Source organism: Misgurnus anguillicaudatus, chromosome 20, assembly GCF_027580225.2.
Source record: "Misgurnus anguillicaudatus chromosome 20, ASM2758022v2, whole genome shotgun sequence".
In the NCBI taxonomy this organism is placed as follows: domain Eukaryota; kingdom Metazoa; phylum Chordata; class Actinopteri; order Cypriniformes; family Cobitidae; genus Misgurnus; species Misgurnus anguillicaudatus.
The window spans coordinates 26,316,620-26,343,277 of record NC_073356.2 but is presented as its reverse complement, the minus strand read 5'-3'; the positions used below and the strand labels follow the sequence as shown (position 1 = coordinate 26,343,277).

At 37.3% G+C, this 26,658-nt stretch overlaps 1 protein-coding gene across 4 annotated transcripts; it reads left to right on the top strand.

The window, feature by feature from the left end:
* The first annotated feature begins 51 nt into the window (after positions 1 to 51).
* rftn1a (raftlin, lipid raft linker 1a) lies at positions 52 to 26,390 on the top strand. Of its 4 annotated transcripts, none has more exons than XM_055220170.2 (10): positions 53 to 260; positions 11,086 to 11,234; positions 18,647 to 18,830; positions 19,214 to 19,325; positions 19,873 to 20,431; positions 22,943 to 23,101; positions 23,413 to 23,522; positions 23,686 to 23,789; positions 24,625 to 24,700; positions 24,844 to 26,390. In XM_055220170.2, exons 2-10 carry the CDS (start codon positions 11,093 to 11,095, stop codon positions 25,201 to 25,203), a joined length of 1,806 nt encoding a protein of 601 aa, XP_055076145.2. In that variant the 5' UTR covers positions 53 to 260; positions 11,086 to 11,092; the 3' UTR covers positions 25,204 to 26,390. The 4 variants fall into 4 exon arrangements, with proteins under 4 accessions (XP_073714509.1, XP_055076145.2, XP_055076144.2 ...); XM_055220169.2 differs by having other exon boundaries at positions 55 to 260; positions 11,091 to 11,234; positions 22,898 to 23,101; XM_055220168.2 differs by having other exon boundaries at positions 55 to 260; positions 22,898 to 23,101.
* Positions 26,391 to 26,658: the final 268 nt, after the last annotated feature.

Sequence of the window (26,658 nt, the reverse complement as noted above, 5' to 3'; positions counted from 1 at the left end):
CTTTCAATTAGAGCGAGTGAGAGAGAGAGAGAGAGAGAGAGAGGCTGTGCACACTCACACTGGATTGACTGAGAGTCGACACAGACACAGCAGTCAGAGCTGACTCACTATCTGCTCGCACCTGCCTCCAGTTCACTCATACACACTGTGAGAGAAGAAAGAAACAGAAGAATAACTACAGAGATCTAAAGACTGAAGGAAACGGGAGACAAATCGAGTTCGACATCGTCTCCAGTGAGCAGATCCCCAAAGAGCAGCAGGTATGGTTTCTTTACTAATGACTGTCTATAGTATCTGTAACCTAGCTGTAAACTTTCTAATTCTCTTGTTTTCTCTTTCAACTGCTCGATAGTCACACTTGCCCCTCTGTGTGCATGTTCTCAGTGAACCTGTAAGAAATGTACAATACATCAATTATTTTCAGAGTATTGTATGTCATGTGAGATTGTCACTTTGAAGTTTCAGCTCACTCTTAATTCAAACAGAATATCTGAGCGCATGTGTAAGATTTTCATACTTTCATCATCATGCATGTTGAGCTGTCGAAAATATGCTATTTATACAGTTCCTATAAAACCTTCTGTGCGTCTGACATGTTTTCTTGTAAATGAGCATTTTTTATGTTTAGGTTCAGTCATTTTACTCTAATGGCAATGAAAAGGTTATTAGTCCGTAATTGAAATGACTTATTTTCATGAATGTCACTTTTGTCATTTCATTGTAATTTAACAAATTTGTATTTAGTTGCAAAACCCTTTAAGTAAAGTAAAAGTAAAAAGGAAGAAACTGAAGTTTAAATTAATTGATTTCACTTTAATTTTAATCTTTTACATGACCTTACTCAGTCAGTATTAAAACTATCGAGGTTAAATTAAAAAAAGCATTGCAGTAAACAATTGCAAAATCACTTTAAGGGATAGTTCACCAAAAAAATGAAAATTCTGTCATCATTTACTCATCCTCATGTTGTTTTAAATCTGTATGAATTTCTTTTTTTCTGATTAACACAGAAGATATTTTGAGAAATGATGGTAAACACACAGCGTATAGTGTCCATTGACTTCCATAGTAGGAATAAAAAAATATGATGGAATTTAATGGGTACCGTTAACTGTGTGCTTTCCATCATTTATCTCAGTAATTCTCAAAGTGTGGTTCGCGTCCGCCAAACCCCACCAGTGGTCCGCCAAAAGATGACCTAAACTAGGCAAGTGTTTATACAATCGTCACTTATTTAAGTAGATTTTTAATGCACTTGTAAAACTGTGATATCAGTTCTTGCCTTTCTGTTTTAATATAAAAATGGATTGGTTGGCTAAACCAAAGATTAGTCAAAAGAAGGATCAAGCGTCAACTGAAAGCAGCTAAAATCCACAGATCTATTAGTTTTGTAATGTACTAGTTTTTGTTTCATGTGTAAAATCCCTGTAATTTCAGTGATTTTGGACATTAAGGGGAACATTTTTTTCAGCATTTTATTGTTACCATAGTTACAACCATAGACTTCATATACCCACCACCTCAGTTTTAAACTAATGGCTCTTTGGAATGACATTAAAGGCGGAGTCCACGATGTTTGAAAAACGCGTTGGAAAAGGAGACGGGCCGACTACCAAAACACACTTATAGCCAATCAAATCAAATCAAATTCCGGGTTGCGTATGTGTGGGGCGGGTCTATCAACAGAAGGTCCAGATTCTATTGGGGTAGGGGCGTGTTTGTTTAGGTGATTTCAAATATCAACATTGGCTTTCAAACATCATGGACTCCGCCTTTAAGTGGGACCTAGGCTGTTATACTATGTTTAATTGCAGTTTTTTTCATATGTGCAGTTTGTTGTTCATATTTAGCTGTAACTCATTTCACATTTACTTGTTCAAATGAAATAAAATTCATATAATCATTTCTGAACATAGCATTGCATTTGTGTTTAAAAAATTAGTTTTTGACTTGAAACAGCATATTAAACTTAAATTTAGCTTATCCTTCCTATTTTGTTGTTTTTTGGGGGCGTGTTAAGAGTGGGATTCTGTTAGGTGGTCCTCAGAAAAAATTGGAAGATAAAGTGGTCCTTGGGCTGAAAAAGTTTGAGAAACACTGCTTTATCTAAATATTTTCTTCTTGATTTATCACAATGCATCCAAAATATTATTTTCCTACAGTCAATGGACACTATATGCTGTGTGTTTACCATCATTTCTCAAAATATCGTATTTTGTGTTCATCAGAAAAAAGAAATTCATACAGGTTTAGAATAACATGAGGATGAGTAAATGATGACAGAATTTTCGTTGTTGGGTGAAAAAAAATTCACAAGAATTTTTTAACATGTAAAATTAATCTTTGGTGTCTCCAGTGTCTGTTTTTGGGTGTGTCCTTTTAAATGCAAATGAGCTGATATTTGCCCTAAATGGCAGTGCTCTGATTGGATAGTGCAGATTAAGGGGCGGTATTAATATAATAAGATCCCTCTTGTGACATCAGAAGGGGAGCTAATTTCAATTACCTATTTTTTTCCACATGCTTGCAGAAAATAGTTTACCAAAACTAAGTTACTGGGTCAATCTTTTTCACATTTTCTAGGTTGATAGATGCACTGGGGATGCAATTATAGCTATTAAACATAGAAAAAGTCAGATTTTCATTATATGTCCCTTTGAGATGCAACTAGAAACATTGCAAATAATTAAAGTCGAAGTGTAAAAATGAAGAAACTGAAGCACACAAGGGGTCTCTGTGGTTCATGTGACTGCCACACATGGGGGGTATTCAGGTCCATATAATCACTTAAAGGGGCCATGGCATGAAAATCTGACTTTTTCCATGTTTAAGTGCTATGATTGGGTCCCCAGTGCTTCTATCAACCTAGAAAATGTGAAAAAGATCAACCCAGTAACTTAGTTTTGGTAAACCATTCTCTACAAGCACATGAAAAAATAGGTCGTTGAAATTTGGCTCTCCTTATGATGTCATAAGGAGCTCTTATTATAATAATACCACCCCTTAATCTGCACTATCCAACCACAGCACTGCCATTTAGTGCAGAGAAAAGCACAATTGAGTTTTAGATGCAACAAACCACCATCATCGTGATCAGTGTTTGAATTTCATCAGCTCATTTGCATTTTAAAGGACACACCCAAAACGGCACATTTTGCACACACCTACAAAGTGGAAATTTTAACATGCTATAATAAATTTTTTATGTGGTATTTTGAGCTAAAACTTTACATATGTGCTCTGGGGACACCAAAGATTTATTTGACATCTTAAAAAAAAATCTTGTGCCATGGCCCCTTTAAGTGGGACTCAAGTTTGAATGTGATCACATGAACCACAGCGACCCCTAATGTGTGCTTTAGTTTCTTCATTTTTACACTTTGACTCATTATTTCCAATGTTTCCAGTTGCATCTTAAGTGATTTTGCAATTGTTTACTGCAATGCTTTTTAAATGTAACCTTAATAGTGAGTGAGTAAGGTCATGTAAAAGATTAAAGTAAATCATTGAAATTAAACTTTGATGCTCCTATCTCATAATTAGATTACGAGACTTCAGTCTGGATTTCACAGACAGGGTCACATTTATCTGCACTTTATACAAATGTAATCATTAGTATTGCATTAATGTTTTGTAAAAATACAATTTTTAAAAATGGTTTTTGCAGCAATGCCAGAATCTGTGCCCTCCTCTACCAGTTGAGGCAATATGATATGGCCATGTGTTTTTAACAGGTATCATCAGTTCAATTTGTCTACCTTTCATTGCTTTTCCACTGATTGCTACATTTCTGCCTAAAGTCAAGATTTGGCTTCACCCTTGACTAAAAGCAAAACCGCCTCAGGACAGCTATATATTCTTACTTGATAGTATCTAATAAGTTGAATGCCACAAAAAGATATTTCACACATACAGTACACACATAGATATATGAGTGACAGGCTATGCAGTCAAACTCAGGGAGAGAGTGAAATATAGCAGGGTTGAGAGATTGAAAGCAGGAGAAATAGAGTAAGAGATGATTATGAACCTGTGAAATGTGAGGGGAATGTGCTATCATCAACTTTCATATTCTACCATGCCGGGCTGCTCCTGCGATATCAACCTACAGACCTCTACATAAACTTTCTCTGAGGCATGTACATACATTCACACCCTGACTGTCACATCCTCACAGACCTTAATTTACTGGCATGTTCATTCAGTGCAACCATTTCAGAGAATTGCATTTTTATCAATTGAGTCATATTTCTTTACAAAAATGTACTGTGGCTGTTACAAAGTACAATGCTGGTTTCATATGATAGATTCATGTGTACCATGTTACTGAATGTTTACCATGTATAATAGTATTTACGGTACATGGTAGTTTTATGTAATTTATAAAATCACTTTATTGTTTCCTAATGTTTCTTTGGATAAAACCATCTGCTAAATGCCTAAATGTAAATGGTTAGATCCAGTCCTTGATTCTGATTGGTCAATAGCTGTGTTTTATTTACAGTAAAACACGGACCACAAGACCATAAGGGTCAATTTACAACTATTTAACAACTATTTTTTTACTAAATTTAAGGGTGCAAAAAATCTAAATATTGGGAAAATCGCCTTTAAGGTTGTCCAAATTAATTTCTTAGCAACACACTATAAATAATAAATATTTTTTTCTATTTTTACAGTAATTTTTTTTTTAAATATTGTCTTTATGGAATGTGATCTTTACTTGAAGGCGGAGTCCACGATGTTTGAAAAACGCTTTGGAAAAGGAGACGGGCCGACTACCAAAACACACTTATAGCCAATCAGCAGTAAGGAGCGTGTCTACTAACCGACATCCTTGCCTGGTTGCGTATGTGTGGGGCGGGTCTTTCAACGAAGGTCCAGATTCTATAGAGACAGAGCGCCGTTATGCAAATTTGAAAACCACGCCCACCGGGGGGGAAATCAATCCAACCGTCTCCATTGACTTTGTATTGCGAGAAGCCGCCTCCTTGTCATTTCTGGCTTATAACAAAAAACTGAATAATGCCTAAAAGCTGCTGTGTGACAATATGTACAGCTAACAAGCCAAAGAACCCAGAAATAAGTTTTTATAAGCTGTCGAGCCGTAAAACCCAGCCTTTAAGGAGAATAAAGTGGATCACCGACTACGTTTCCCCCTAGTGGACGGAGTTCTACTAATAGAAGTACTATGAAAAGTTGCCTGTATCCATTTTTGTGTCTTTAAACGCTCGTTTTTTGGGGTCGACAGCTTATAAAAACTTATTTACAGATTAAACTTAAAAACAGAATAATACCTAAAAGCTGCTGTGTGACAAGGTGTACATCTAACACGCCAAAAAAATAAATAAATAATTTTTTATAAACTGTCGACTTCAAAAAACGAGCGTTTAGACACAGAAATGGAAACAGGCAACTTTTCATAGTACTCCTATTAGTAAAACTGCGTCCACTAGGGGGAAACGTAGTCGGCGATCCACTTTATTCTCCTTAAAGGCTGGGTTTTACGGCTCGACAGCTTATAAAAACTTATTTCTGGGTTCTTTGGCTTGTTAGCTGTACATATTGTCCCAAAGCAGCTTTTAGGCATTATTCAGTTTTTTGTTATAAGCCAGAAATGACAAGGAGGCGGCCTTTTGCAATACAAAGTCAATGGAGACAGCTGGACTGCCTTCCCCCCCGGTGGGCGTGGCCCTCAGGTTGTGACGCGCTGCGCTCTGTCTCTATTGGGGTAGGGGCGTGTTTGTTTAGGTGATTTCAAATATCAACATTGGCTTTCAAACATCGTGGACTCCGCCTTCAATTTCCTAATAATTTTTGTCATTAAAAAAATCCATACAATGTATTGTATTGTTGGCTGTTGTTACAAATATACATGGGCGACTTTGTCTCCAGGGTCACACATGTAAAGCATTCTGTTGCTGTTCACTGTCGGTCAGGACTATTTGCAGGTGAAGGAAAACTTTAAGAGGCGGTTTCCCAGACAGGGCTTATCCTAGTCCCAGACTAAAATGCATGTCTTAATTTAAAAACATCTTGGAGTGGTTTCCTGGACAGGGATTATCTTAAACCAGGACTACTGGTAAGCCTTAGTTTAATTGGATAATATAACTAGTTTTAACAAACATGCCTTACTAAACCCATTACTTGTGTGAATTTTAAGACAAAACAAATGACATTGTATTTTATGTCAGTGCAAGTTGTTTTCAGTTTGGACAGCTCTTACATTTATTTTAGTCTAGGATTAGTCTAATCCCTGTCCGGGAAACCGCCCTTATGTCCTAATATAAATAAGAGCTAGTCCTGGATTGATCTAAACCCTGTCCGGGAAATCTCCCCCTAAGTGATTTTACTTGACAAAAGTTGCGTTGATACTTTTTTACATTAATATTTGTATAGTGTGGTCTATAAGTAAGCTCAATATGGTAAAATTAGAACTATATTGTATGGCGGAAGAGCATTTAGTTTGCAGCATTTCGACCTCGGGCGCAATGGGCTGCATCCGAAAACTCTAAATTGCTGCCTTCTGAGGCAGCTTTCCAAGGCAGGAAGGCATCAAGGCATGTCTGAATTCAATGTTTGGTTTACTTCCTGTCTCCTGAGATAACTATGCGTGGACGTACATTAAGAATGTGATTGGTCGAGCCCGGTCGAGTTCGAAAAAATAAAATGGCGGCCAAGTACGCGATTGGACCATCATTTAGTGTAAATAAAGGTAGATTTTCACTTTTTACACATTTTAATTGCATTTCTAGCGAGAAATTAGTATTGTAGTTTTCAAATATGTGATTAGTTATCACAAAGGCGCTCTCTGTTTATATTTCAAACACGCTGCCTTTGAAGTGTGTCCGAAAGTCTTTGTCCGAGCTGCCTTCATGCCTCCGAAGTCATTTCCTCATGAGGCAGCGAGGCAACGAGTCACTGCCTTGAGTTTTCTGACGCAGCGATGAAGTACACGTCCAAAAAAAACCAGGAGTATATTACTGCGCACGAGGTTGAAGTGCTGCAAACTAAGTGCTCTTCCGCCATACAATATAGTTCTCATTTTACCATTTTGCTTACTTATGGTTTTATATACCACACAATACAAATATTAAAGTAAAAAAAGGATCTACTCATGTTTTAAATAGGAATCCTGTTTGGATCCTAATGAATGAATGGTGCTAGGCAAAATGAACGCGCTGTACAACGATTAAGTGCACGCATTGAGAAGAGGTATGTATTAATTCGTCGGAAAAACATAGTTAAATGTTGATAACACGCATATTAGACAATAATGTATATTATAGTGTATAGTATTTCACTAGGATTTATTAGAATGCGGTTGATATACCGTACAAGATTTAATTTTGTAAGAGCAAGACATTGAAAGAATAATTCAAGCTTTCCTTCATTGTATCACATTGACAATATCTCGTCTCCGCTGGTTACCTGAACTCTCCCCACCACCACCTGCAGTCGGTGTGCTCTCAACTTATTATCCTTCCCTATCATCTTACCTAAATTTAGCTCCGCATCTTTCTGTTTCCTTATTCTTCCGCTCCCCCTTCACGCTTATCACAGTGAGAGATTATTGTGCGTGAATATCTCAATGTGTTTTTTTTCTGCTGAGAGCTGTGCAGGAAGTGTGTAGTGTGAGAAACGTGCTGTGCGTTTGTGTAACATGCGTCTGTGGTTCATATGTTGAGTATGAGAGTGTGTATGTGTCTTTGTATTGAAGAGAAACTAAATGTGTTTTTCATGTTCATTATGTGTGAATTTCTGTATCTCTGTATGAGTTCTTTCATTTCATGTTTCATAGAGTATCAGCTTTGTCATTTGCGTAAATGTAAAACTCTGTGGTCCTTAAAAGAATATGGTAACACTTTACAATAAGATTGTATTTGTTAACATTAGTTAATGCAGTGGTGTAATGTTGCCTGGAGAAGTGGATTTGCTCTTCATTTATACCCACATGTTTTTAAAGTAGAAGTGGGTATACTCCATGCCATCAAATAATGAAGTGGGTATATACTCCATAAACCTGCGTATACCCTGCACTACACCACTGAGTAAATTCATTAGTTGACATGAACTAACAATGAGCAAAACTGTTTTAATGTTTGTTAATGCCAATACAGTTATTCATGTTAGTTAATAGTGCATTTTATTTAACTATTTACAGTTAGTTATATCCAGTGTTATTCAGATTGAATATTGTAATGAGATAAGTGGCATATAGGCTACTGTATACGTTTCTCATCTTCTATCCAGTTTTCCTGACCTGGGCACCTGATATCTAAGAACTAAGAACCTAATTTATAATGTTTTTATTTTATTTTGTTTGTTTGTTAATGTAGACTAGAAGTTCTCCCGCTCTCTCTATCATTCATTTCTGCAATGTCTTATTGACCCCGTGAGTGAGATGTGAGGTATGTTGACCGATTTTTTTGCCCAAAGGCAATCACCCAATCCCGTCTATGGATAATCCGGTCCTGGTTATTAGTTTTGAGCAGTTGTTATCTGGAAATAACAAACCAGCAAATATCGTGACTAGCCAATCAGAATCAAGCATTCCAACGAGCCGTGTAATAGATGAATTTAATATCTTTGCAGATATGAGCACAGTGTAACATTTGTTCAGACCTGTTGAGAACTCAGTAGGAGATACACTAAGGGTCTCTAGAGAAACTTTATTCTGTATTATTAATAGCTGAACCGTTGTTTCAGTAACTTTGTGCAAACCTGTGGTCCGAGCCGTCGGTCTCTTACTGGCTGATTAGCCTCAGTAATGATGTGATTGTCAGGTTTGTGAAGAAAGCCGGAGTGGAACCGGATGCTTGACTTCAGCATTAACTTCTTCACACATCACAGGTGTGAAGACACACAGCTCTGAGTATATTTATATTCTAGCATAGATAGGATTCAAAGTAAATGCATTGTCCAAAGCAACTTATGAAAGAACATTTAACGTTTTGTCAGTGGGGTACATAATGTTGCCATGTTTATAGGACGTGAGGTTGAAGCTAGGAAGATAATAATACAATACTACATAAAAGATACGTTTTTTTTCCCTTTGTGTTAATTGGCATCATACTGTTGTCTTCCACAGATTCCCAATATATGAATGACTCTTTAATTATGAAAAACTGATTAAAATCAGTCATGTATTGTAAGAAAAATACTAAAGTGTTACAAATATGTGATTTGGATGAGATAACCAGCCTTTATCACACCTGAAGTGATATTTTCTCTTTTCTGAAAGAACAATGGAGAGGTAATTGTGTGTGTTTGTGAGGTGAAGTATCAGTGTTTCAAATTGGATTTAAAATGAGGGAGATCCTAAAATAATGAACTGTTATGAACAGTTCTCTCTCTCTCTCTCTCTCTCTCTCTCTCTCTCTCTCTCTCTCTCTCTGCAGCATCCCAATTTGTTTTCCACTCCTGACGTTCTCCATTCATATGTGGGAGTTATAAATGTGTCTCCATGCATTCTTGTGTATACTGAAGTCAGGACGATCAAGAATATGTGATGTGGTTTCTGGTCCTTGTCTTACAACAAAAAGTACCATAGCATTATATAGTTTTTTTTTACCTCGTACCATGATAATGTGGTATTTTGGATAGTATGCCATGGTGTCATATATGCAAATTTTCAGGTACCCATGGTTGGGGAACACAAGTGTGAAAGCCCAGTGTTGGGGAAAGTTACTTTTAAAAGTAATCCCTAAAAAGTAACTTATTGCGTTACTTAGTTACTTTTTATGGAAAGTAATGCTTACGTTACTTTTAAGTTACTTTTACTTTTTTTACTTGGCTAAGGCTTGATCTCTTTCAGGCCTTGATGTTTTTTATGATCGCAAAAATGTCAAGCTCTGGCCTGCTATCTCTGTTTCTGATTTAAACTGTTCCCGCAATTTTACGTTAATATGTTCAGTTTAATTCAGTACATTATTTTATTTTTAAATTGAATTAATTAAACTGAAAAGTATCTCGCATTACTTTTTTTTAAAAAGTAACTCAAATATTAAAGGAACAGTATGTAGGATTGTGGCCAAAACTGGTACTGCAATCACAAAACTTGTGGCCAAAACTGATACTGCAATTACACAACTGGTGGCCAATACACAACATGACAACATATAAACATCAGTTCAGGGGTTCAACTCCACTTTTTAAATAACAATAACCTGGCCAGACCACTATTGTCAGTGATATAAGTATTTGAAATGAAAATGATTTCTTAATGTTTAGTGACATATCAGGGCCATTTTATGATTAATTGATATAAATTTCTTACATACTGTTCCTTTAACTATACTTTTTTAAGTGTCTTACTTATAATTAGGTCTTCTAAAACATGACCTGTTTCATATCCATAACCCTAGCCATCCATCCCTCCCTATGTCCCCATGATGTCATCACCGCACGGGTAATGCTTGTTGTCACGGTGACTGAGCTTGTCCGGTTCCTCTCGGTTTCACCTGTTCTGGCTCATCAGACATTGACACGGCAGTGTTGCCGTCTAACCACCCGTACCTGATGGTTTGTGTTAGCTCTGGCAGCCGGGACTCAGCTGTCACATCACCTTAGCATACTCTAGATGTGATGCCTATTAGTATTGGTCACACGTTAATTTATTTGTCTGTTTGATTGGCTGTGTAGTCAGATCAAATATGAAGTCCTTTGACTGTGTTATCTGATTGCGACTTCTGGTAACCAAGGAGACGGTGCATGCACGTTCAAAAGGCTGCATTGTAGATGACACGAAATGACTTGTGAATATGTTTGTGTTGAAGGTTGATGCTTGAAGGTTGATTAACTTTCCAATTAGCCTTAGTGTTGTGTTACCCTGTGACAAATCTTTGTGCGCGCGCACATGCGTGTACCTGAGTAGTTTTTTGGGTTGTGAGAGATGCCGCCATGCCCTTCCTTCTGTCTCGCACATGCTCAGTTTCTAATTCAATGTCAATCAAACTTAATTAGCATCACAATTAGGGGCTTCTGCCAAGGCAATCAGTTAAATCAATAATGCAGCTATGAATAAATGAATATTTTAGACAAATTATCCATATTCATTCATCTCATTTTCTTTTTCTGTGGGAGTAAAGAGATGGGCTGTAAGTTACCCAAGCCCCGTGGTTCAGATGAAGCTCCAGGGAAGATCTTCTCCACCCTCAGACGAGCCCAGGTGGAAACGCGATGTGGAGTGGCCTACACATATCATTACCTGGACTTTCTGTTAGGAAAGGAAGGTAAATGTGCTTCTTTATATTTTACATTTATGCATTTGGCAGACGCTATTATCCAAAGCGACATACAGTGCATTACAAAGCATTCATTTTATCAATATGTGTTCCCTGCTGGAAAAAAACGCTTACCTGCAAGACCAGCATGCTGGTGACCACTAGCATAGACCAAGATAATTCCCTTGCTGAACCCTGCTGGTTTGGTGCTGGTTTAGCTGGTGGTACATTGGCGTATGGTAGGTATTTCAGAAAAATTCAAAACAACATTCATGTTGCTATGCATAGACAAATTCAGAAAGCTCACCTTCAGATAAAAGTGTAAAATTGGGAGGAGAAAAGTGTGAGATTTGATGAGAGAAAGAGAGAGAGAGAGAGCAAGCATCCAAACCGTGTATATTCTTTGAGGGCTTATGTTTCTAAATATACTAATGCTGCTTTTGTTAGTGCGCTTCAAGAGAGGCAATAATGGATCCTGCTGGATTCAGAGGAAAAGGATATGAGAAAATATAAGACACAGATTGAAGTGGAGGTACAGGTCCGCTCATTTTAATGACTTGAAAGCATAGCGGCATACAGACCATTACTGGATGTAATTACAGGGATGTGACCATAATCCCTATACTACAAAAAGAATCCTCTTCATCAGGATGTGTGATTTGTTTTTCAGTAAAAATAATAATATATCCTTTAAATGACATACATTTAGGAAGAAGAAAATATTTTGAATCATGTTTATTTCTTACCTCAGTGAAATTTTTATTCTTTTAAAAGCAGGCCTGGACTGGACACACAATTTTGTTGGATTAAAGGTCATGTTCTTTCTGATCCCATTTTTTAAACCCCAGTTAGTGTGTAATGTTGCTATAATAGCATAAATAATACCTGTAAAATGATAAAGCTCAAAGTTCCCTGCCAGGCGATATATTTTCTTTAACAGAAGTCGCCTTTCAAAGCCTACAGCGAACGGCCGGTTTGGACTACAGCCCTCTACTTCCTGCTTTAATGACAGTTTTTTGACTAAACTCCACCCACAGGAATATGTCTGTCGCCAGCTAAGCTAGCGGCAAGCTCAGCTGCTATCGAATCACAACCATAGACTGTAAAAAAAGATGCACGACGCCTGTTCGCTCTCTTCCATCGGTGAAAAGTGAAGCCGCCAGTGTCCCGATACGACGCTGACATCTTGGGTCTTGAGTCTGCGCAGTAGCGATTTCGGGACCAGTCCTGCACAGTAGTGAGCAGGAAGTAAAGCCGCGAAAGCAAGGCTCCGCCCTTGGTCTCGCAGAATGCGCATATCACACGATATCACAGCTGTCAATCATGACGTGACACCACCGTTTTTATATCATTAAATACTAAACACAAACTTATTTTAAAAACAAACATTTAAATTTACATCAGCTTGATAAAAACTACAGTAAATGACAGAAACCAGCTTCGGAAAAAAGATAATTTTTTGTTTGTCTCAAGTACCATTGAATTACATGGGGAGGCGGGGTTTATGACCTACTGGGACCAGTCACTGGGGGGCGATCGAGACGTTTTGGCTTCACTTTTCAGGGCTTGTGCCGCACGCTTGATCACAACACACTAAATAAACTACACATACAGAACTCGATACATATTTCTGAATGAGGGACTTCATAGAACAAAACATCGCCCGTTTTTAGGACAGTGAAAACAGCACTATACAGATAAATAAATTGTGTGAAAAATACCACGGTTTTTTACACGTAAAACATGAACACATGTTGCGCACTGTAAACACAATCAAAGCTTCAAAACACAAAAAGAATGGGACATTTAAGACTTAAAGGAACAGTATGTAAGAAATTTATATCAATTAATCATAAAATGGCCATGATATGTCACTAGACATTAAGAAATCATTTTCATTTCAAATACTTACAGTGGTGGTGGTCTGGCCAGGATATTGTCATTTAAAAAGTGGAGTTGCAGCCCTCAACTGATGTTTATGTTGTCATTTTGTGTATTGGCCACAAGTTTTGTGATTGCAATACCAGTTTTGGCCAGAATCCTACATACTGTTCCTTTAAAAGTAGAAAATAAAAGAGAAATACGTACATTTTATTCATCACTTTTAATGCTATTTGCAATTGTGTTTCTGGAGCCAGCAGACGACTCTTGGCCGGATCCGCGCCGGATCTGTGCCGAAGCCAGCAGCTCCAGTGCAGATCCGATGCGGATCCGGCCTGGAGTCGTATGCTGTCTATGTAAATAATTTGAGTGTATTTGTGTGTGTTTTTTCAGGTGTGTATGTGAGTGTGACATTGAGCAAATATGATGAATATTTAAGAACCGGCGATTGTTGGGGCAGCACACACATAGGCCTACACACAGATCTTCAGGCTTTCTGTTTTAGGTGCTTATCAGTAGACAGACAGGCAGGTCATTTATATGTAAAATTCACTGATGCCTAAAGAGACACAGACAGCACAGTAAGAGTTTGAAGGCATTCTGCCTGTGACAGCATGGGTGTGAGTCAGAGATGTCGGAATATTTTTGTTTGTTTGCTTGTTTAAGGGCATCAGTATTGAAAGAACCGATAAGTGACTTAATGAGTGTGAATGATTGACAGAAATAAAATAACAGACGACCAGAGAAGAGAGAGAGAGAGAGAAAACATCAGCCATCCTTTACGGATTATCTGATCTTGGAGATTGAAGGGCTTATTTCTAAGATCTGAAATTTATTTGTGTAAGTGTGTGTGTGTGTGTGTGTGTGTGTGTGTGTGAGAGAGAGAGAGAGAGAGATAGAGAAAGAGAGAGAGCAAGAGAGAGAGGGAGATGGAGAAAAAGAGTGGGATTGAACCGGATTTATGGCTAAAGTCTTGTTTTAATTTGACTCGGTCTCCATAAATAATATAATTCAAATCTTTGTCGGGATATTACAAAATAAAATAAGCAAAGGCCCTCTGGGAACCCACATCACAGCCATAAACTGCAAGAATCCCTCGTTCTTATGAATCATAAACAATCACTTTAATATTTATGTGATATCAATATTTAGAGGGTCATAACGGATAGATTTGATAGGTCAGCACAGCAGGAGCAATGACAGCTATCTGTTGCAGTGTAATAGATTTGCTACTATCATGCTTAGTTAAGGAATCATTTTGAGCATTGGCTCAATCAGAATTACATGCCATTAAACTTTAAAGAGATCCATAATTAATAATTTTGCAGTGGAATAATGCATTTCATTAGAAATACATTACAATTTTTATTACAAGAATGCATACAAAATGATCATTTTATACATAATAATACACAATATGCAAAATAATGAACAGAATAATTGTGGCATGGTAATGACACCTGGTGACGGCTTAAACGGGACATTTCAAAAGACTTTTTTAAGATGTCAAATAAATCTTTGGTGTCCCCAGAGTACATATGTGAAGTTCTAGTTCAAAATACCATATAAATAATTTATTATAACATGTTCAAATTGCCACTTTGTAGATGTGAGCAAAAATATGCCGTTTTTGGGTGTGTCCTTTAATATGCAAATTAGCTGATCTTTGCACTAAATGGCAGTGCAGTGGTTGGAAAGTGCAGATTAAGGGGTGGTATTATCCCCTTCTGACATCACAAGGGGAGCCAAATTTCAATTACCTATTTTATCACATGCTTGCAGAGAATGGTTTAGCAAAACTACACATTTTCTAGATTGATAGAATGGGGACCCAATTATAGCACTTAAACATGAAAAAAGTCAGATTTTCATGATATGTCCCTTTTAAACAATAGTCAATAATGCAAGCAGCAATAATTTAAACCCACACATTTTATGCAATTTGCTGATGCTTTTATTCAAAGCAACTTACCTTGAATTACAGCATATTCGTTTTTATCAGCATGTGTGTTGTCTAGGTTCAAACCCATGACTTTTTTGCACTGCTAATACAATGCTCTACCAATGAGCCATACAGGAGCAATGAAATAGTGAAAGTGTTTGTTGACACACAAAGAACGCTATTCAGTTCAGTGTATTTGGAAATCTAAAAAGTTTGGCATCCAAATATGAATGCTATGAACAGATTCATCATCGGGAGAGAAATACAATATATGTGGATATTTTTAGCTGAATGTGAAGATTCTTTGTGTCTCATTGTAAGGATTTATGACTGAAGGATACAGAGGTCTGCATTTTCCTGAAAATGATTGTGTACCCAAACACTTATCCTCCACCCCCCACTGGGTAAATTCTACCTTTTAATGTTCAAATCTCCATGTGATAAATTTAGACTAACATTTGGGCTTTCAGGAGGAGAGAAATGTTGTGTAAGTTGGCCTTACACAAACAGAAACACATTTCCTTTCTCATTTTCTCATGCATAACTGAAGCATACAGTGTCCTCGGGCCTTTCCCATCATGTGTTGGTTAATAAAGTTCATTTTCTGGAGGTAATAGACATCATAAAGTTTAAGACATTTCCGCAATTATACCACTACCTGATGATTGCAAACAGGTTGTGTGTGTGTGCGCGCAGGTGCGTGCGTGTGTGTGTGTGTCATAGGAGATTTCATTCATATAATCTTACAGAATTCACACACATGGCTTAACCAATAGACGGTTTCAGCAGTAACAATGTAAACAAATGGCTTTCGTGGAACAAATGTAACTTCAGAGTCCTTTCAGAGTAGATAATTTTTTGATACCAAGCTAAATAATCAACAACTAGATTACCTTAGTTTAAATCAAAGCGTGTCAAAAACTACACTGAGCTGTATAAAATTAATGTATACAATCTTAAATACAGATTGGCTGTCAAACCTCCCTTCAAATAAAGTTCACTTTAGCCACCAGCCAGACCAATAAACAAACAGGGTTGTAGTAATAAACACTGTAGTTGCTTTGGATAAATATGTCTGCCAGGTGCAAAAATTTATTTATTTTGTGAATATGACCAAGACTGTGGAAATGTTAATAGGCTGCCCTCAGAGTGGAAGCAAGTTCATTACAATTTTGTCTCTTACACCTCTTAAACTTGATTACAGTCAAGGGCTTTGTAGATTATACCTCACCTCTGCCCCTTTTAAAGATTTAAGTATTGATCTCTAATATGAGGTTTAATTGCTGATTTAAGAAATGCTTAATTGCATGTGAAGCCACTTCAATCTACATTCCTGGATGTATTTGTATTTCTGCAGTTTGTATGTGTGTTTCTTTAAATTAGTTGCATTGCACAAGAGTGTCAGAAAGTGATCATGTTAACACATTCCTCGACAGACATGACTAAATGAAATGGTTCGCACCTTTCTTCTCATCATCTTGTCATTATGTTCTTCCTCATGCATCTCTCATTTTTTTCTTAATGTTGGGGGGTTGAGAGCGAACATATTGGATAATGCAAATATGGTGACATGAAAACTGACACAAGGATCTGTTTTTTTAAACCATATATGTGTAATATTTAATGTTTGATCAGTAATATCGTCATACAAGTCAAAGGTTTGGGTATAAAAATAAACATTAATGGCATTAATCAAAACACTTACTTTGTCATATTAAGAACACTGTCATTGCTGCTGTTATACTTGGGATTTTGTCACTGAACCTTTTTTAAAGCGATCAGCTGTAAAATGTTTTGGTCCTGCTCAATTTTCGTTGACTTCGAGTAAAATAATGAAAAGTTTTTAATAAGATCCCCTGGGGGCAATGTGTTAGCATGACAAAAGCTTGTCGTGTGAGAACAAGCAACAGCCGGCATTTTTTTGTCTCCTGAGTGCCTCTCGTGTAAATTATTAGATTTTGATACGTTTCTTCCCTGCCACAGATAACCACCACAGGTTTATCAATGCCATCAAAGTAGTATTTTGTTTTTGTTTGTTTGTTGATCACGAAGTACAAAGTAGATGAGGAAAACTAGGATTCCATGTAAATTCAACGTGCATCCATTATTGTTTACAATGCGTGGAATGGTTTGTTGAGCGGATTTATTGTATTCTGCAGAGAAGGAGGACTGGCGTTAAAAAGGGAGAAAAGATGACAGAATAACACGGCGGATATTGGATTTTGCATAAAATTAAAAATTTACTTTTTAACCCTGACCAGATACAATACTGATTTTTTATTTTTCATAAAAACAAAGGCGTTTATCGCTTTTTGGAACCAAACTCTTCATATATAATATATGAGATAAATGAGATGTAAAACTATTACGTTTTCATGTTTTTATTGTGTTTTACTGTGCTACTTAGCTGTATTTTAGTTATGAAGGCTTAAATCAAAACAAACCAACTGCTGTTTGATTGATATTAATTGAAATGCACAATCAATAAACTGGATTTTTGAAAAAACAGAGTTGTCTGGTTTTGGAACCAAACTCTTCATATATTGTCTGGAGGTGTAAAGTACTTGAGTAATTTTACTTGATTACTGTACTTGGGTATTATTTTGGGGGATTTTTACTTTACTTGAGTACAATTAACAATCAATACTTTTACTTAATTACATTTTTTAAGAAAAAAAAAGTTCTTACTCCATACAATTTTATTTACAGTCATATTTACTTATTTTTTAGAGATTAATTCACTCTATTTTCCCTTGCTCTTACCAAAACAAATGAATTGTGCTGATGGCCAGTTTAACTTAAATGTATTTCATTCTGGATCCTTTGGACCATTCTAAGGAATTGGCCAACAGTTCATCTGATGATGAAAATTTTTTCTCTTCTTTGAAACCGTCATGAAGTGTTTTAAGACATTTTAAAGGTTAGGTGTGCGGTTATTAAAAAATAATCAACACCCATGGAACATTTCTCAGCCAATCAGAATCAAGCATTCAACAGACCCGTGGTATAATAAGAAAATAATGGACACCAAGGTGGTAATGCGGCACGACGCGAAGCGGACGCAGGTGTGCATTATTTTCAAATAATTCAAAGGACCGGAGTCAATTATTCCACTTATACCACGGTTACCACAAACATTGCTCTGGTGCCTATTTTTAAAACAATTGACAAGTTAGGTGTGCGGTTTACAGAAAAAGAATCAACACCCATAGAACATTTCTCAGCCAATCAGAATGCAGCATTCAACAGACCCGTGGTATAAATAAATACAATTAAATACAAACAGTTGTAAAGCAGGATAAAACCTTGTATGTGTTTCATTCACTTCATGTTTTTAGAGATTAAAGCTTAAACAAGAATCTCTAGTTTTCATTCTTCCTGATACTTTTACTTTTTTAATACTCAAGTAAAATTTTAATGTTGTACTTTTTTACTTTTACTCAAGTATTATTCTGGCCAGATACTTTTACTTTTAATTGAGTAAAATTTACACTCAGTACTTGTACTTTCACTTGAGTAACATTTTTGAGTATATACATTATATATATATATATATACATTATTCATTGTTAATCCTCTTTCCTCTCTTTTTTTCCAGAGGTGGCAGTATCTTCACTGTTGTGTTTGTCTTCAGTGAGAGAGCTTCCAGTACAGGTGTGTGAGTTATATCAGAAGGGATTCATACTGGCTGCTGTCCATCCAATCGTTCATGCTGACGGCCCTGCTAGCGCTAACCTTCAGAAACAGTTACATCGAGCTGTGCTTATTAGAGAAACGCACAGGTAAACATTGACACATCTACATCTTCCTCCTTCTTTTTCTCTGTTTGCCTCGGGGATGTTCTTTTTCCCCTGTGTCCACACTAAACACAACAGCAAAAGCCCACCTCAACTTTCAAGAAACAACTGAACACCTGTTCACCTATTTATATATATATATATATATATATATATATATATATATATATATATATATATATATATATATATATATATATATATATATATATATATATATATATACACACAGTATATAAAGATTACAGCCAAGTAACATTTTTCATTTAAGATCACAATGAAGATTTGCTATTTTAAAAACATTATACTTTGGACTGGAGGATAACATGGTATTGCTTCCAGTAAATAGTCTTATGTTTTCATTTAAGCGGTTCCGACGGCAGTTCGCTTAACTGGATGGGTCCACATCTTGCGACTGACGTGTGTTACTTAGGTCACCAGGAACCCGACGCAGAAGTTATACAGGGCTATGTGAAAAAGGTTGGACATTCGCATACATCTTTTTAATTCACACATATACAGTATTAAGCTTAAGTGTGAATCATACTTAATGTCATCACTCCATTAAAATGACACAAAAAGCCATTTAATTCAAACCAGGCCCTATTTTTCTTTACAATGCGGCTCACAGAGCAGAAAACATAAGCTGACAGACTGCTCCATAGACACTGACACCCCACATTCAGACGCTGTTCTATTAGTCACCCTGTCGCCTTTCAGTAATTACATTTATCTGGAGATAAGCGGGTGTTTGACTGAATGTGTATGTGTTTGAGCTGTGTGACATTTACTTAAGATTTACACATATATGTGTGTGTTGCGTGACAGTGTGATGAACGGCAAATATGGTTTTCATTAGCGTTTCCTGTCAGAGCTTCTTTTTAAAAACATCTATGGGATGCCATTAATGTATAAATTAATTATTTTACATCAGAATCTGTTTATTTTCATGGTTTGTAATAATTAGACAAGGTTTGGTGGGCAGATTATTTGGCACATTCTTTTTGGTTTTGGTGGACCTCTGTAGGTGCAGGACCTGGCTGATCAGGGTGATCTATTTGTGGGATTTTTGCCGCAGCCGGGTGGGAATCCGTATTTCCTCGGTCACTGGGAATCAGATGAGCTTTCATCCTTGCATTCCAGTCCTTGTTCTGTGCATCGCAACAGCAGACCTCTAACCATCATACCGAGCGAGCAAAGCCAACAAGAGGACCATACAAATGAGTATCATCGAAACCAGAATCTTATGTTTGATCTAGAAAACCAAGACTTTATGAACCAGAACCTGCGAATGCAAGACACCGAGAGCAGTCAGTGTTGGAACAATCAGAATCCGTTCATTCATCAGTGTTCAGATTGTCAATATCTGAATGATGAACGTGATGAGGATGTAAAGAATCATTTGCAATCGTATGAGCCTACAGTAAGCTCTTGTGCACCAGAGACGCATCAGGCCCGGAGTACTAAAATAGAGTCTCGGCTGCCTAGATGTGATTTGGCAGAAAACCAGCAAACAGACAACAGAGAGCAGGTCAGAAGTCAAGAAAAACACAAGCAGCGCATTGAAACCGCTCACATGTTGAATCGTAAGTGCACAGTCTGATAAAATAAAGAAAACAAACGCTGGTGGAAAAGCATAGGCTGAGGAGCTCAGATGCAAAAATCCGCAGAATCTTAGTGAAAAATTAGATAATGATATTAACCAAATGCTGTTGGCACCTATTATACAATCATCAAATACTTTCACTTTAAATCTGCTAAATCCAGACCTAAGGCCACTGTTGGCAGAATATATGATAACAAGAAAACATTTCAGACTCACTTAGATGGTTTTGCATCTGAGCTTTTTACATGAAAGGGATAGTTCACCCAAAAATTAAAATTCTGTCATAATTTTATGACTCTCATGTTGTTACAAACCTGTATACATTTCTTTGTTCTGATGAACATTTTGAATAATGTTTGTAACCAAAGCGATCATGAGTCCATTCACTCCCATAGTAAAAAAATAATACTATGGAAGTTAATGGGGCGTATGAACAAATCTCTTTAAAGGTGGGGTGCACGATCTCTGAAAGCCAATGTTGACATTTGAAATCACCTAAACAAACACGCCCCTACCCCAATAGAATCTGGACCTTCTTTTGATAGACCCGCCCCACACATATGCAACCCAGGCAACGATGTCAGTTACTAGACACGCCCCTTACTGTTGATTGGTGTTTTGGTGCTCGGCCGACTCTCTTTTCCAAAGCATTTCTCAAATATCGTCCACCCCGCTTTTAGGATTAAAGGGACACTCCACTTTTTTTAATATGCTAATTTTCCAGCTCCCCTAGAGTTAAACATTTGATTTTTACCGTTTTGGACCATTCAGCTGATCTCTGGGTCTGGCGGTAACACTTTTAGCATAGCTTAGCATAATCCATTGAATCTGATTAGACTATTAGCATCGCGTTACAAAATAACCAAAGAGTTTCGATATTTTTCCTATTTAAAACTTGACTCTTCTGTAGTTACATCATGTACTAAGACTGACAGAAAATGAAAAGTTGTGATTTTCTAGGCAGATATGGCTAGGAACTATACTCTCATTCTGGCGTAATAATCAAGGACTTTGCTGCTGTAACATGGCTGCAGCAGGCGCAATAATATTACACAGCGCCTGAAAATAGTCCCCTATTTCGGGCAGTGCGTAATATCACTACGCCTGCTGCAGCCATGTTACCGCAGCAAAGTCACTGATCATTACGCCAGAATGAGAGTATAGTTCCTAGACATATCGGCTTAGAAAATTGCAACTTTAACTTTCCGTCGGTCCTAGTACACAATAACTACAGAATAGTCAGGTTTTAAATAGGAAACTCTTCAATTATTTTTTAGCGCAATGCTCTAATGGTCTAATCAGGTTCAATGGATTATGCTAAGCTATGCTAAAAGTTGTACGCCAGACCCAGAGATCAGCTGAATGGATTCCAAAATAGTAAAAATCAGATGTTTAACTCTAGAGGAGCTGGAAAATGAGCATATTTTTAAAAAAAAGTGGAGTGTCCATCTATATCGCCCTTTATCCTCTTTATCTGAGCCAAGATATTCACATCAAACATTGTAACAGGTTTAAGATATACAACATCATCCCCAAAAAAGTTTTATAGATAATTTATTTAGATAATGATCAAACTTATTTAATTTTTTTAAATTTTGAAATACATCATGATATGTCCCATATACAATGCATTGTATAGTGCAAGTGCATATTTTCTACATAAATTCATCCTTCATGATGTAAAAAAAAAAACATTGTGTGAAAATATAATCGTGTTATCTTCAATATTGACTGAGCAAGGTCATAGAGACAGAGCGCCGTTATGCAAATTTGAAAACCACGCCCACCGGGGGGGAAATCAATCCAACCGTCTCCATTGACTTTGTATTGCGACAAGCCGCCTCCTTGTCATTTCTGGCTTATAACAAAAAACTGAATAATGCCTAAAAGCTGCTGTGTGACAATATGTACAGCTAACAAGCCAAAGAACCCAGAAATAAGTTTTTATAAGCTGTCGAGCCGTAAAACCCAGCCTTTAAGGAGAATAAAGTGGATCGCCGACTACGTTTCCCCATAGTGGACGCAGTTCTACTACACTGAAAAAAATGATTCATTGAATTTAATAAATTTTTTTGGGGTGAGTGGTTGCAATCAATTTATTTAAACTACATTTAAACAAAAGTTTTATATTTTATTTTATGTTACTAATCTTTTTTGTTTAAATGTAGCTTTAATAACTTGATTGTAACCACTTACCTTAAAAGATTGATTAAATTCAATGAATTTTTTTTTCAGTGTAATAGAAGTACTATGAAAAGTTGCCTGCTGTATCCATTTTTGTGTCTTTAAACGCTCGTTTTTTGGGGTCGACAGCTTATAAAAACTTATTTCTGTGTTCTTTGGCTTGTTAGCTGAAATCAAATAATTGAAATCAAACTTTGATACTCCTATAATGGTAGGAGGTGTTAGTCCAGGGAGGGTCACATTTACTTCTTTATATGTGCAGGGGTGCAAGTCTTTGCCCTGTATAACCATACAACGGTTCTGTCAGGATCGCCCAAATTCTTTTCTCTGAGGGTTCCACTGCAGGTGCAACGGGAGGCGGGGCTTGTTAGCTCGGTTGACGCCCACTGGCTTGATCACATGACCCAGCATTTCAAAAGTGGCGCCCAGCTCATCGATGGCTACTTTCACCTGGGAGCTGATGCAGGTATACTATTAATATAATAAAAAGTATACTACGGGCATGATCAACAACTTCAAACTAAGCGTGATGTAAAATTTATCCACATGTATATTCAGTATATTTTTTCTTACACTCTCAGAATAATCAGTACATATTGGTACCTCAAAGGTACACATTAGAGGTACATACTGGCATGTATTAGGACTTTTTTAAAAGGTACCAGTGACAACTCTTGCACCTTTGTCTTCTGAGAGTGGTTATGAATATATAGTTTAATTTAATAGGCACCACTTCTTAACATTAAATTTGTAATATTTTTCTCTATCCTGCTTTAGCATCCTCGTTCGCAGTGGAGAGTGTTTTTATCTTCCAAAGTGCCCCTAGTGATGTCACATCAGCCAGAGCATACGATGCCATTGTAGTCGAGCAATGGACTGTTATTGATGTAAGTCAGCAGAGCTCTTAAAAACGAATTATTCTTATTTGTGGTACATTTTACACCTGTCTGCTTATGAATTGCCTTCCCGACTTTTAAAAGCATGGGCAGATTTGGACACAATAGGACATTAGTGAAATGATTTCATGTTGTTTAAATGATTATTCTGCAGGGTGTTGCTGTGAAGACAGACTACATTCCTCTGCTTCAGTCTCTGGCTCCGTACGGATGGAGACTGATGTGTGTGCTTCCCACTCCTGTCGTCAAAACCAAAAGGTCTTACTTTTATATTAAAGTCTTATTCTCAGTCAAGACCTGGTAAAGTTACAGTACACAAAGATACAAAAGTTGTCACTGGGGTAATATGCTTTCACATATGTGTACCTGAAGGGTGCATATTAAAGGTACATATTGGTACAATACTGTATCCATACCTGAATGGTACATATTTTCAACCATTTTAAAGGTGACCGTCCCAGAGACGACTTTTGTAGCTTTTTTTCTGAAAGTGTAGCTAAGGATATACACTGCTAAAAATGATTTTCAAAAAAAATTCTTAGTATTTTTGTCTTGTTTTCAGTAAATATATCTAAAAATTCTTAAATTAAAATGTTTTTGATGAGCAAAACGACCCAAGAAAATAAGTCTAGTTTTTAGACCAAAAATATCAAATTTAAGTGATTTAGTGCATAAAACAAGCAAAAAAATCTGCCAATGGGGTAAGCAAATTTTTCTTTAATTTAGTATTTAAGAAAAATGTTAAGATTTTTTGCTTACCCCATTGGCAGATTTATTTATTTTTTATGCTTGTTTTATACACAAAATCACTTAAATTTGATAATTTTGGTCTAAAACTAGACTTATTTTCTTGGGTCGTTTTGCTCATCAAGAAAAAGCATCTTAATTTAAGAATTTTTAGATATTTTTATTAAAAACAAGACAATACTAAGAAATTTGTTTCTTGAAAATCTTTTTTTTTTTTGCAGTGTAAATATTGCAAATTGGATAAACCTTATTTAAAGATTTTTTTAATGATAAAGAAAGAACAAATATTTTGCTTTTCTTTTAAAAAATTTTATTTATACAGCACGCTTTTGTTTTTCTGTCTTAGTGATGGAAGCCTGGCCACAAAACAGATCCTCTTTCTCCAGAGACCCACACTTCCTCGCAAGAAGAGAGAGCTGACGGTGTGTATACACGGCACAGACAAAGGCAAACATTTATTTTTACAATACGAAAAGATTTGCCTAAAAATAGCTTAGAGCTGTCTAGGAGGGGTGAAACTGTAACTGTTTTAAAATCTTCAAAAGGAGCTGTCTGTGTTTTTCAGAAACTGTCCCTCAGAGGTCGAAACAAAAGAAACTTAAATAGCAAGACGACTCCAGAGAGAGAGATAACTCCGCTGGCAACGATCGAGAGAGAAATGGAAAGGATCGAGAGAGAAAGAAGAGGACGTGAGACGATCGAAAAGGAAAATGGACAAAATTTGCCTAATAGCCCAGAGAGAGATCGACCAGCAAAGACAGAGGAGTACCACACACAGGTGGTCAACATCACGTGTGCAAATAAGGATAACATTAAAACGACAAATCCCACCAAACAGGATTTAAAGAGTGTGATAACATGTGGGAAACTAGAGGACATAAGACCTGTAGGAACAGAAAGAGCGTTATTCTCTGGAGTTTGCTGACAGTATTCATGTATGCATATTGAACTATTACAATATGTTCATGTTTATTCAGGCATAACAGTCTTATCGGGCACTCGTCCAGGCACATCTCATGACAGAATAATTGTCCTGTAAGAGGTTTTTGAAGAGACTTTGGGGTTTAAAAGCTCATCTTATGCTACTTACACACCAAACGGGGGCATCACATTACTGTGTGTTCACACCAGATGCAAGTTCAACAATTTGCGCGAGTGGATTGTATTCAGGGTCAGTGCGGAGACGGGATCGGATGCGTCCTTGTGTGGGGCAATGCGAATGACGCGATATAGGCAGCATGTTTGCCGCGAAAACACATGCTATTCGCCTCAAACGCGTCTTCGCCCAAGTTGAAAATATTCAAGTCGAGCGAAAAATTCCGCGTGACACCGGGTTAAATCCCGCGAGTAATCTAGAGCAAGTAACGCGATGCCCCGCATTTGGAGTGTACGTAGCATTATTCGCTCTGGATTGCTTGCGGGATTGCACTTTGTGTCGTGCAAATTTTTCGCTCGATTTCAATGTTTTCAACTTGGGCAAAGTTTGAGGCGAATGGGGCGTGTTTCGCGGCTGGCGTGCCGCCCGTGTCGCGTCGTTTGCATCCCCCCATACGAGGACGCGTTTGATCGCGTCTTTACATTGACTTTGTATGTAATTTACTCGCGCACAACCTTGAACTTGCGTTTGGCGTGTATGCCCTATTACAGGGTAAGGAACGTATACGGTGAACTGTAAATTACTAACTGTGGGTTCACACCAGACGCGAGTACAACGATTTGCGCGAGTAGATTACATACAAAGTCAATGCAAAGACGCGATCAGAAGTGTCCTCGCGTGGGGGCGATGCGAATGACGCGATATGGGTGGCGCGAACGGCGCGATATGGGCGGCGCGTTTCCCTCGAAAGCACCCGCTATTCACCTCAAACCTTAGCATGACACAAAGTTAAATCCCGCGAGTAATCTAGAGTGAGTAACTGTGGGTTCACACCAGCTGCTTTTGGGTCGTCAAAATCCCTTCTACCGCGTCTAGTTTGCCGCTTGAACATTTTGAGTTTACTCTCTTCATTCGTGCGTGAAAATCGCGTCATGGGAGGGGCTTCTGTGACTCCGCTCGCTTTCTAAAATTCACGTCACTGCTAAATCCTGATTGGTAAATGTGGCGCGTTTTTCCGCAAAAGTTCACATTTTTCAACTCGTGTGTTTACCGCGGCAACGCTCAATTCGCGGCATTTGCGCGAATGATGCGGAATCGGGTCTTACCGTGCCGCACTAAACGCCTCATTTGCGCCGCCAGACCTCCAGACACGCGTCAACACATTGACTTAACATTGAAATCGCTTGTGCTTGACGCCTCTACCACAGCTGGTCTGAACGCAAAATAAAGCGCTAAATTTTGTAAAATAAATGCCCCGCTTTTTGTGTGTGCGTAGCATAAGAG

What these genes read in the sequence shown, in the direction of transcription:
- rftn1a (XM_055220169.2), top strand. Translation starts at nt 11,093, where the DNA reads ATGGGCTGTAAGTTACCCAAGCCCCGTGGTTCAGATGAAGCTCCAGGG. An exon ending in CTTTCTGTTAGGAAAGGAAG is followed by an intron (nt 11,235 to 18,646) that starts GTAAATGTGCTT and finishes CTTTTTTTCCAG; the next exon opens with AGGTGGCAGTATCTTCACTG. An exon ending in AGCAATGGACTGTTATTGAT is followed by an intron (nt 23,523 to 23,685) that starts GTAAGTCAGCAG and finishes ATTATTCTGCAG; the next exon opens with GGTGTTGCTGTGAAGACAGA.